The 12,420-nt window shown below is 51.9% G+C and overlaps 1 protein-coding gene across 4 annotated transcripts in view; it reads right to left on the bottom strand.

Annotated features, from left to right (window-relative positions):
* Nucleotides 1-217: 217 nt before the first annotated feature.
* LOC121448109 (calsyntenin-1) overlaps nucleotides 218-12,420 on the bottom strand; it is a 66,077-nt gene continuing 53,874 nt past the window's right edge. For 2 of the 4 annotated variants that reach the window (XM_041651816.1, XM_041651817.1), the window contains 11 exons: nucleotides 11,772-11,893; nucleotides 10,376-10,538; nucleotides 7,244-7,300; nucleotides 5,739-5,896; nucleotides 5,245-5,393; nucleotides 4,735-4,961; nucleotides 4,110-4,280; nucleotides 3,621-3,766; nucleotides 2,680-2,815; nucleotides 2,200-2,384; nucleotides 218-1,762 (listed from right to left, as the gene is read on the bottom strand). In XM_041651816.1, the coding sequence (XP_041507750.1) occupies nucleotides 1,565-1,762; nucleotides 2,200-2,384; nucleotides 2,680-2,815; nucleotides 3,621-3,766; nucleotides 4,110-4,280; nucleotides 4,735-4,961; nucleotides 5,245-5,393; nucleotides 5,739-5,896; nucleotides 7,244-7,300; nucleotides 10,376-10,538; nucleotides 11,772-11,893 (1,712 nt within the window). In that variant the 3' untranslated portion in view covers nucleotides 218-1,564. The remainder of the gene's footprint in view (nucleotides 1,763-2,199; nucleotides 2,385-2,679; nucleotides 2,816-3,620; nucleotides 3,767-4,109; nucleotides 4,281-4,734; nucleotides 4,962-5,244; nucleotides 5,394-5,738; nucleotides 5,897-7,243; nucleotides 7,301-10,375; nucleotides 10,539-11,771; nucleotides 11,894-12,420) is intronic. The other 2 variants (XM_041651819.1, XM_041651818.1) reach the window with 1 other exon arrangement.

The following is a 12,420-nucleotide window of genomic DNA, read 5'->3' on the forward strand; positions in this document are numbered from 1 at the left end:
TCCATAACAACCGAAACAAATCCTGGCACGGGTGTGGTGGGCACCTGCAATCCCAGCACTGTGCACGCAGAGGCAGAAGGATTGCTCTAAGTTCGTGAGCAGCCCTGGTCTAGACAGGAAGTTCCAGGTCAGCCTGCCAGGGCTCCACAGCAGATCCTGTCTCAACCACCCCATCCCCCCCAAATAAGGAAGCAACAGAAGAGACCCCCACTCAGGCTGGAGTTAGAACCAGAACTTTATTATAATGCATACACTTCCTGACCTAGCGTCAATATACACAGATTAAAGGGGACAGACGCTGCAGCTACCAACACATGAACATGTCCCCCTCCCCATCAGCATCTGTCCACCTAATAAGACAGCTACAGGGACTGGACATGGGAGGGTGGCCTCAGACAGCACAGCCGTCGGCATCCTTAAAACTAGCAGCGAGGGCCAGAGACCCCCAGCTGGAGAAGTAACTGATTGTATGTGGCGAGCTGAGTGCTGTGGGCTTAGACACTGTCTCCTACCTTGCCACCAAGCAACGAGACTCCTAGCTATGGGGGCTTGGGTCTTATCCCACACCCTGACAGCAAGGGGGCATCCCATGGGGCCTCTAGGGAGGAGAGGAAACGGACTGTTTTGGAACATTCTAGCACTTTGTCTTTGGGCCTCAGTATCTCCTTTTGGATGTTGCAGTGTAGACTTACTCAGGCCTGTTGTCTTCAGATCAAGGAGCCCGAGTGTCTTGCAGAATTAGCTGTCAGTTCTCATGAGCTACACATTTTCACCAACAGGGAGACATATTTAGTAAAGAGAAACCACGAGGCCGCAAGTGAGGTGGCTGCCGGTCACTGGAGTGTACAGTAGTGGCAACTACCTGGCTGTTGCAGCCTCTAAATGTGGTTGGGGTGCTCGGGTCTGGTCCTCCAAGCAGCATTGGAAGCCTGTGGCCTCTGCCACGTGACTGTAGAAACCCCAGCAAGGGCCAAGTGACCTGGACCTTTCTAACCTGGTCTCTTGTGAGGGAGGAGAGTTCCTCCTGGGCCTGTGTCTGACTTCACTTTACACTCCTGTGCTGGGCTATACTAGCACAGGAGAACACAAAGAATCCCGGTTTATTTACAAAATATTAAAAAGCCAGTTGGTCATCTACATATTAACCCCCATTCTCCCACTTTATACATGCACTAGTTGAAAAAAAAATAAAAACTTTTAAAAATAAAGAAAAATGATGACTGGGCGGGAGCAGTGTTTTTACCCTTTGTCAGCAAGTCCAATCACTGCAGCGTCTCTGGAGGTGCGAGGTGCCGAGGCCCTCTCCCGGACCGACGGAGGAGCTGTGGGGCCACTGCACCCAGCCATGGCCAGGGAGGAAGTGCCAGCTCCTAGCAAAACTGCAAGTGTGATGGGCAGGGAGGGCGGAGGGCGGAGCCGAGGGCCTCACACACTGCGCACAGGCAGATTTCAGCGATGGGGGAGGGGTCTGCAGACCTGCTGGCCGAAATGATTTTGTACATCGTGGACCCGTGGGACGGGAGATGGCTAGAGAGTTCTGGAGAGCAGGTGTCGAGGCGGGCGTTCAGTAGCTGAGCGTGGAGTCGTCCCATTCCAGCTGCTGCTGCCGAGTAGCGTTCTGGCCATCCCCGGGGCCGCCCTCCTCCTCCTCACTGCTCTCTGACTCGGCACTGGTGATCTCCTCCTCCTCCTCCCCATCTTCGCTCTCCTCTTCCTCCTCCTCTTCCTCCTCCTCCTCGCTACTGTGCTGGTCCTCATACGTCTGGGAAAGAGAAGATGGTGGAAGGCTAGCTGGTGGCTCCTCCACCCAATGTCCACCTGCTGGAAGCCGCAGAGGGAGAAACCAACCCTACAGTGACAGGGGCTGAGCAGCACTGGTGCAAAGTGCATAGGGGCAGCAAAGCGCGCACCAGCAACCCGGTATCCGTGCCCTAGGGAGGGGGTGCTCGATGCTGAGGGATGAGATTCGTCCTGTTACACCAGAAACATCTTGGGGTAAAGAAGCAGAGAGCACCAGTTGCCTACCTATGCTAATCAGTGTGACCTTCAGCAAGGTCTCTGGGCCCGGGTTTCCTCAACTGAAGACTCCCTAAGCGCACAGACCCGATGTGCAGAGTACACGACACATACAAAGACACAAGGGGCCACGGTTGCACAGGTCTCTGGTGCTCTGAAGTCTGGGGATGCCTCTGCGCCTACCTCCATGGGGTTCACGGTGATGGTCAAGGCCGAGTCATCCCAGTCCATCTCGTTCTCCTTCCCGGTGTCCTGGTCCCGCATGGTTCGCTGATGGGCAGCTCGGATCCGAAACACCCCCAGGATAATCATGAAAACCAGGAAGCTGACACACACCACAATCACAACGGTTGCCGTGCTGGGGACAACTGCCAGGAGATTTGAAGACTGGATTCAGCTTTTGTGACACTGCTTACCCGGATAGCCGTCCCACCCTGGGCTTCCTAAACTAGCTGAAGTCAAAACGAATGTTTTGACTTCACCTGATCCTCAGAGACTAGGGGGAAACACTAAGGCAGCCAGGCCTCGCTCACCTTCCACTCTGCGGCTGTGGTAAGCTGCCTTCTGTATGTGACAGTACGGGGGAACTGTGCTTATAGCCAGGTTTAGTGGGGGACCCATGTGGACCCTACTTGGATGCCATGGACTTCTCAGGAGCCCTACCTGCAAATGGGTGAGGATTGGCCAGGTTGTGACCAGACAGGTCAACAAAGGAACGATGTTCAGGGTGGACAAACTGTGGCTGGGCAGCCATGTGATTGGCGTGTTCCACAGGGTTAGCTGTGTGGATCACATTCACCTGCAGAGGACAAAGAGATCACTGAAGCCGTGTCCCACGTGTACCTGACTGGCGACCATGGAGTCCATCAGGCGAAGATGTGCTGTTCCAAGGCCTCCAGGCTGGGAACAAACAGGGTTACTCCAGTGACCAGAAAAAAAAAATCAAAAGGAAAACCTGTCAACTGATGTGTGACACTGTCACACATCCCAGAAACAGTGCTTGTCTAACATTTATTTATAGTGTAGCTTAGAAAAGAAAACATTTGCATCAGCGAAGAAAACAAGCCCAGATCACCTGGGACCTGCTCGGCACAGACCACTTTCCCCGCTACCCCGGATGTAGGAGAGGCAGACCAATCACCATTTGCCCTCTGGCTCAGGTAAAACGCTTGCCAGCATTCTAAATTGAGCCTTGGCATGCCACTTAGGTCATGGCGGAGACAGTGAACTGCTCAGAACAACTGAGTCCATTTCCCCAGACCGCAGGGGCCCTGGTCGATGAAGTCGGCTGCAGCAGAGGGTAAATGTCTGCCAGCTACTGTGACCTCAGGGTGACCACGGCCTAGTGTCGGCACACCCAGCCAGTGGTGATCCAACACAGCTGCAAGACCATTTGCTTCCCTGGGGATATTCCCATGTGGACCCCCAAGGAGCAACCTTACCCCTCCTAAAGACACTCACCCTTTACCTCTAGCCAAGGTCTCCAAGCCTGCATGTGAACCCTACCAGCAGCCCACAGTGTGAACAAAGCCACCTTGGGACCAAGAGTCAGGACACTTGAGTACCTTCTACCGTTGGCCCTTCATGGGTGGGGCTGGACTCACCTCCACCTTGAATTCGTTGCTGAGGTAGCGACCATTTAGTTCTGAGCAAATGAGCTTGAACTTCCGGTCAAGCAGGGACCTGGTGTGCCAATTCCGATAGCGCAGGAGGTGCAAGACCTCCTCATAGCTTGCCATGGTGTCCACACCTGGGGGGTGTCAAAGGCAAGTGGCTTTTAAGTCTGGAGCGTGGGTGGGCCCAGGTACCTGAAGTCACGCACTTGGGTCAGCTGAGCCAATGGCTGCACCCTTGTGGCTTTCTGAGGCAAGTAAGAGCATTTCTCCATCCAGGGGCCTGTGCTGTTATGTGCCCAGCTCACCCTGCATACGGCACTGCCTATGTCCCATTCTCCACCCTCCAAGTTCCCCCATTCACTGCCCCCCCCACCGTGTGCAGACGGGCAGCGGTGTGAAGCGAATGTGTCAGTCCACTCTGCAGGCAGCAAGAGTCTCCCTTTCCATCTTACCCTCTGCTCAGCTCCAGCCCCTCACCTGTAAAGACCACACCCAGGTCTGAGTGGCTCACTTCGATGCCCTTCTGCTGGAGGCGGGCTGCATCCACCTCCAGACTTTCCTGCTCTGGGTTCAGCTCCTCCCCTTCCACTGTGACCTCGCAGGTGTCCAGGTCATGCACAATTTCCTCTGACACGAGGGACTCTTGAACTGCAGAAATGGCCAACCAGAAATAGCAGAGGCTATGGGGCGGGCAACGCCAGTCAACCCCAATCCCCAGCCACATCTCAGGCTCACATCAGAGTCTAGGGACTGAGACTGAAGCGAGGAGGAGTCACTGTCAAGACGTGGGGCGCTGGGATTATTGGCAATGGTGGAACATAAGGCCAGCATGTTGAAGGCCCGGGTCCCAGGCCCAGAAACAGCTCAGTGGATAAACAGAACTTGGTGAGTCCCCAATAAGAATGGGGGGGACACTGTCTTCCTGTGGGCTGGCCCTCAAGCTATGTCTTAAAGTCTGATGTCCAACCAAAAAGCGATGTAAAGACTCCCTCCACCCGCAGCCAGGATTCAGAAGCAGACTCAAGTACGAAAACATTAAACCCCAGAACCGCACAGAAAAAGGACCTGTGAGGGGGCTGGCAGGCCCAGGTGCAGCTGTTACCTGTGGGGTCCTCGGCCCCATCCCCCTCAGGCTCCACTTCTCTGGTGATGGTGCTGATGATTCGGAGCTCGGGGAAGAGCGAAATGCCCTCTGGGCTCTCAAACTCCGAAGCTGCCCGGGCAAAGTGGTGGACCCCACTCAGGCTGATCTTGGGCTCCTCTGGCTGCAAAACCATCACGTAGCCTTCAACTGGGGGCACCTCGATGCAAGCCGCCTCATTAAAACACCTGCAGGGAAGCAGGGAGGGGGAGAAAGGAGGCTGAGGGCTTTGAGAGCTGTGAGGCTGTCACCCATCAAAGATTTGTGAGGCTTGGAGGAGACAGAGGATGGCCACTCCAGGAATGCACTTCCCATTGTGGTCGGGAGAAATTTAATTCCTCCAGGCTTTGCAAGATGAAGTCATGACTCCCCCTCCCTTAGAGGGGAAGGCAAGTCTAAGGGCACACACACACACTCCGCCAACAGGTCAGTGAAGTGGGAACACACTCCCTGCTTCCGGTCAGGACATACTTGACCGTGCTGGTGATTCTGAGTCTGCGGATGCCAGGCGTGGGGAACTGCCTTGAGTTCAGATAGGAAACATGCTGCAAGGCTTTATCCAGCTCGCCAACGTCGTCTCCCTCCAAGGTCAACACAGCCTGACTGGAGCTCGCGTGGATCTGAAACCATCACACTAGAGTTGGGAACAAGGTCGCAGCCGAGAGGAGCCGAAGCCGTGAGAGATGGTGGAGCGATCAGCCCGACTGAATCGCTGAGCTCTTTAGTCCCCAGAGTAAAATCCCTCACCCCCAGCCAGATGAAGGCACCCAGTAGGCAGAGGCAGGTGATCTCTGAGGCCAATCTGGTCTACAGCATGAGTTCCAGGACAGCCAAGGCTATACAGAGAAACCCTGCCTCGAATAACAAAACCAAAACTAAAAAAAATCCCTTCACCCACCTCTGCCTTACCCTGGCGGCCCCACTCCTAGCAGGCTAGGCTAAGGGTGAGTTGAGGTGACACTTACCTGCACCCCTCTGCTGCCATCCTCGGGGACCTGCAAGTCCAGCCCTTCTTTGCAGGTATACAGACAGTCAATCACTTTCTTATCCGCCAGCTTCCCAGAACGGATTGTGAGGCCGGCCAGGTTACCTCGGAAAAACTGTGTCATGTGCAGGTCGCCACCTGGGGGACAGGAGGGGCGGGATGTTAGGCTTGCAGCTCGCAGCTCCTGGTTACCGCTCAGGCTATGACCAGTGGTGGCAGCTCGATGGATGGACATGCAAGTTAGTTCAGACCAAACCGTTAGCCTTGCAATCTACATGGAAGCGCAATGAAAAAATTAAATTGTTTATGATCATGCACATGGCCTGGAGAAGAGAGAAGCTTGGGGTGGGGGCCCCTTCTTCCATATCTGGCTACTCCCTGATGATGGTGGCCAACCTAGAACTATGACCAAGGTGCACAGGGACACTGCCTCCTTAGCACTAGCTGTTCATCTAACACCGACTTGGCTGAGCACACTGCGGGATGCTTTTCCTGACTCTGAAGACACAGGAGTAGGGGTGGGGGAGGCAGGAACTCTGGGATACTCAGAGTCCACACATAAAAGCATTTAAGGCCTTCTAGGGAGATTTGTGTGTACATGCGCAAGTGTACAGTATTCACATGTATATGCATATACATGTACAGTATGCATGCTCATATATGTTTGGGTACACGTGTGTGCATATGTGTGGGGTAGACCTGAGGCTGATGCTGGCTCTTCCTTCGCTGCTCTCTACCTTTTCCTTGAGGCAGAGCTCGCCTAAAGAGCGAGTCTAACTAGCTAGTTTGCTCAGGCAATCCCTTCTAATCAACAGAATTACAAGTTGGTGCCAGGCTCACGCGGCATTCACACGGGTGCTAGCACTCTGAACTCTCATCTCCATGCTTGCATAGCAAGGGCTTCACATATGGAGCCATCTTTGCCCTCAGGAAGCTCTTTTGTTGACTTCTGTCTCTGAGGACGACGGGGAAGACGTAAAGAAGAAAACTAAACCCCAGAGGAGACCTTGGCAGTCCACAACAAAGCGCCACGAACTACAGCTGGCATTTACACTAACAAAGAACAGGGCCCTGGCCTGGCAAGTCATCCCTAGGGACCGCTATTTCTGTTTAGAATTCAGTATCAATCGTGACAGACAACGGAAAAACTCTTCCTGTCCTGTGGCTTAGCCACGCGATCACCATAAAGTGCCCCCTGAAACCCAGCTTGAGGAATTGTAATAGGTGCCTCATGCAGTGGCCGTGGGGAACTGGAGGCACTAATACCCCCCCAAAGTGCAGCCATTGGGGGGGGGTGCAGGGTCGACAGGGGCAGGTAGGGAAGTCCCAGGAGCAATGAGGAAGCTCGATGCGGGCAAGCAGCTGAAATGGTGTCCAGGATCAAAATGCAATTTGCTCGTCTCATGCGACAGGTGAAATGAATCAATGTCCCATCTTTAAAGGAAACACTATAATGAACGGGGGTGGGGTAGGGGTTCCAGCAACCTGTGGAGGCCATAGTCACAGGCTCAGTCTCATTGCCGCTCTCGACTCCTGCATACTCTGCAAAGGCAAGACAGAGACAGCAGACAAGACCGAGAGGTTAGGCCTTCACACGGGACCTCAGGCGCCAGCCGCCAAACACGAGCCCCAGAAAACAAAGTCCCTCTTGACATCCGGGATGTATTTCACCTGGATGACATTTCCCCAGAAGCGACCCCTCCAATGCTTAATGTGAGGCCTTTCCTTTTTTTAAAAAAAATATTTATTTATTTATCTATTATGTATATAATATTCTGTCTATGTGTATGTCTGCAGGCCAGAAGAGGGCACCAGACCTCATTACAGATGGTTGTGAGCCACCATGTGGTTGCTGGGAATTGAACTCAGGACCTTTGGAAGAGCAGGCGATGCTCTTAACCTCTGAGCCATCTCTCCAGCCCAGGCCTTTCCTTTTATACACCATCGCCTCTTCTCCTCGCCAGAACACAAACCAGATTCAAGTTAAGGCAAAAAAGCAGGCACACCAAATTCACTATCTGCGTAGAACAAACAATGCGTTCCCAGGAGGTCTGGCCGGCAGTGGCGCTGGCTCCTGAACCATTAGCTTCTTTCCTCCACACAGGGAAGCGGAACACACGGACAAAATGGGAGGGCTCGCACCAGGGTCAAGAGTGTAGCACATAAAAACACGTGTGTCTGTACTTTCTGGATTTTAGATGACAGAGAAAAGAGGACATTAAGAGGGAGGCTGGCTAAGGGTCTCACCCAGATAGACGACCTGCAGCAGGCCTGGGCACTCACCAGCCACAGTCTCTACAGCTGCAGATCGGGGCACAAAACCTAAAGCCCTGCTGGTGGACACACACCCATGGCTGGGCACAGAACCCACACACTCTTAAAAAAAAAAAAAAAGATTTATTTACTATGTATACAGTGTTTTGCCTGCATGGGTGCCTGCAGGCCAGAAGAGGGCGCCAGATCTCATTATAGATAGCTGTGAGCCACCTCGTGGTTGCTGGGAATTGAACTTAGGACCTCTGGAAGGACAGCCAGTGCTCTTAACCACTGAACCATCTCTCCAGCCCCAGAACCCACACATTCTGTACTGCACTGTGGAGGAAATGCCTCCACAATGGCCACTAGAGTCTGCCTAGGTATCCTCCCATGCACCAAGTGGAGATGAGTCTTGGGGTGACGCCAGACCTGGGAAGCCATTTTGCTCCTTCATGGCCACCCACTGTGATCTCTCTATGACAGAGGTGACGCTGCTGCCGCCTATGGCCCACTCTTCCCATATTGCGTTCGCAGGGAGTGGGCTTCCACGTTCACTGAAAGGCAGAGGGGGCACCTTCCTGCGTGTGAACTGAATTTTAAACAACTTGTGTTGGTAGGGGCTAGAGTACGGTTCAGTGGTTAAGGGCACTGGCTGCTCTTCCAGAGGTCCTGAGTTCAATTCCCAGCACCCCCGCAGTGGCTCACAACCACCTGCTGCACTGATTCGAGGGGACCTGGACCTCTTCTGGCTTCCACAGGCACCAGGCACGTACCTGGCGCACAGGCATACATACAGATCAAAACATCCATGATACATAAAATGTTAAAAATTAGATGAAAGAAAAAAATGTGTTGCTTGATACAGAAATGGCTGTCAGGTTGGAAAAGCTGTGACAGTTGAAGTCAAAAGAAAGAAAAGATGAAAATCATTTGCTACTTCACAGCAGTGCCACCGTGACCAGGGGAGGCCAGACAGTGCAGGGCGGCCCATTTAACCAAAACAGTGAAACCACCAGAAGAGAAAGTTTCGTTCCGGCTTGTGCTTGTGTTTTGATTCTTACACCACATTTGAATTTAAACTTAAACCATCTGCGTGCCTTGCAACCCAGCCTTTGGCTTCACACCCCATTTTCTCCCAGGCACGTGTGTAAAGCAGCAGTAACCCTGGTAGTAACTGAAGTAACTGAAGAGGGTCACCTCAACATGCTAGCTTATTCCTCTGTGTCTGAAAGAATTTACAGAGAAACTTAAGAAATTCAAGTTCTCCTAAAATAAACAAATTTGGGAATTAGATGCACTTATACCTTTTTTTTTTTAGCTTTATTTATTATGTACACAGTGTTCTGTCTGTCTGTATGCTTGCTGGCCAGAAGAGGGCACCAGATCTCATTACAGATGGCTGTGAGCCACCATGTGGGCACTGGGAATTGAACTCAGGACCTCTGGAAGAGTAGTCAGTGCTCTTAACCTCTGAGCCATCTCTCCAGCCCCACTTATGCCTTTCTAACCAAAGTCAAAGTTCTATCTTCCCACGGGGAGAAAAATCTGTCTTAGGTCTGGTCATCTAGCACTCAGTGATGGTGCAGTACCCTGAAATGATGTGGGGTCCAAGGGTCACAGGAGGGCACACTGATGCTCCATGAACTTGGACAGCTAACGTTCATTCCCACTAACTTATTTCCTTTGGCTATAAATATAGGCTACAACCACAGCAGTGGACAGTGACTGTGACCCTGTCACCAGCAGAATCATGGGTCTCTTCTCACCACTGCACAGCAGAGCAGGGATCCGCATACTGTCCCCAATGCCCTTTCAAATTCCGGTCTTTCTGGCCCTGCCGTTAAAGCTTTGTCTCGCCCATTAACAGGGCATCATGGGTTATCACTGCACAAGTTCGGAGTCTTCAGTGTGCTGGCCACTATTTCAACTTAACTGGCTGCCTGAGATTCTGCACATACATATTGTTCAAGGCAGTGGTTTGCAACCAGGCCTCTCCAAATGCTCCCTCACTCAACCAGGTTCCTGCTGAGCTACCAAGGGCTAAGTACTATAGAAGCCTACAGCGCAGACTCTTCTGTATCCTCCACATTTCTGCGTCACTTCACAGACATCAATAATTAATGATCAGATTGATTTATAGGCTAGTTCCCTGATCATGCCTTCCCTGTCTGTCATTCAGGTTCAAGAACGGTGACATCAACCACCCCTGACAGCGGTCGTGTCCTCTAAAAGGCTGCACACAGACACAAGGACACGTGGGTAAAGAGGAGAGCTACTAAGAATCTGACCCCGACATAGTCACAACACAGCAAGGAGGTGTTAGTTCCCAGGGCCGGGGGATGGGAGGCCAGCAACTGTTACCTTGCCAGCAAGCTCCAACCACGAGCTGAGTCTCTATCCCAGTTGGATGAAGTGGGTAGTCCTCTGTGACAGAGAAAGGCTCGTGAGACACACCGTCCACATAGAGAGTCACGCTTGGGAATTCCACGTTAAGGACAAAGTGGTGCCAGTCCTCATCGCAGACCTAGCCAAGGCAAAGAAAGCGTGACATGTCAGCCAGCTGTGCGGCCGAAGACGCAACCCTGAGCAGCAGCATGATGTGGGAAATGGGTCACGTGTCAGGAACGACTTCCTGAAAGAAAAGGATTTAAAAATCTAGCAGGAGCCGGGCGGTGGTGGCGCACGCCTTTAATCCCAGCACTCGGGAGGCAAAGGCAGGCGGATCTCTGTGAGTTCGAGACCAGCCTGGTCTACAGAGCTAGTTCCAGGACAGGCTCCAAAGCCACAGAGAAACCCTGTCTCGAAAAAACAAAAAACAAAAAAAACAAAACAAAAAAAAAATCTAGCAGGAAAGTGTTTAGCACACACATCCCACCAGAAAGGGGCAGGTCAACTTCATCATCACTAGGGCATTTCAAATCGCCACAGGCCAGGGACGCTAACAAGGGCTGAGCAATTCTCTACCCTTAGCGGCATCCACAAGTCTCCCTAGCAGCAAGCTGGACACTTACCTCCTAAACACTGGGTCAGGCTATCCCCCCCTTTTTGTGGCAGGGTTTCACTATGTAGCCCAGGCTGTTCTAGAACTAGACTGGGACTCGATGGCACTGCCTCTGCTCCCGAGTGCCAGCCATTCGCTTCTGAGCCAAGATAATAATCATCGGTCACAGAAAAGGGCGCACGACAGTGAGTGCATGTTCTCTGTCAACTGCTCAACCCCACAGACAGGCAGGCTGAGGGAAGGGCCACACACAGGGCCCTGGCAGAGGTAGCAATCCCCAGAACCACATACAACCACACGGTGGCGCCTGCTCACACAGTGACCAGGAAGTTAAACAGGAGGGTTTCAGTGCCATTCCCGCACTCAATACAACATAACTGTATTGTCAGCTTAAATCACATATTCTTTTTCACATTTAACTCTGGAAATGAGTATGTGCATGTACACATCAGGAGGTAACTTGTGGGAAGCAGTCCCCCTCCATCGTGTACATGCGTTCTGGGGACCAAAATCAGGTGGTCAGGCCTGGTGGCAAGTCCTTTACCTAGGGAGTCATCTTCCTGGTCTACAAAGAAGATAATATTTACGCTATTATTTTGCCGTAAAATGCACACAAGGGAAAAGGTGGGCTTTGGCAGGAAGGAGTTAAGGGGATCTGATCTGCTGTCCTTTGACCCACAGATACACAAACCATGATGTCCTGCAGACGGTCACATCCCGAGAGGTTGACACCTGGCAAGGTTTCTATTTACTCACCTGGTTCAACTTCCAGTGGAACTCCGCAGGCCTGTATTTCTTCTCCTCCGACGGGTCCTGACGGAGGAGGAAAATCAGTCTGCACCCGTGGACATACAGCGAGTAATGGTGTCGGTTCATGTCTGAAAAGACAGCGTCTATAGGTGAACTGCCACCTCCAGGTCCCAGGGGGAGTAAGGACAGTTTCTTTTTTTAAAAAAAATATGTATTTATTTATTTATTAAGCATACAATATTCTGTCTGCGTGTATGCCTGCAGGCCAGAAGAGGGCACCAGATCTCATGACAGATGGTTGTTAGCCACCATGTGGTTGCTGGGAATTGAACTCAGGACCTTTGGAAGAACAGGCAGTACTCTTAACCTCTGAGCCATCTCTCAGCCCCCAGGACAGTTTCTTTTTTTTTTTTTATTTATTATGTATACAATATTCTGTCTGTATGCCTGAAGGCCAGAAGAGGACACCAGACCTCTTTACAGATGGTTGTGAGCCACCATGTGGTTGCTGGGAATTGAACTCAGGACCTTTGGAAGAGCAGGCAATGCTCTTAACCTCTGAGCCATCGCTCCAGCCCCCCAGGACAGTTTCTTGAGTAGATTTAAAGACATGGGGTTTTTTTTGTTTTTTTTTTTTGTTTGTTTTGTTTTTTTG

Source organism: Microtus oregoni, unplaced genomic scaffold, assembly GCF_018167655.1.
Source record: "Microtus oregoni isolate MIOR12 unplaced genomic scaffold, Mior012 000005F_ref0000423, whole genome shotgun sequence".
In the NCBI taxonomy this organism is placed as follows: domain Eukaryota; kingdom Metazoa; phylum Chordata; class Mammalia; order Rodentia; family Cricetidae; genus Microtus; species Microtus oregoni.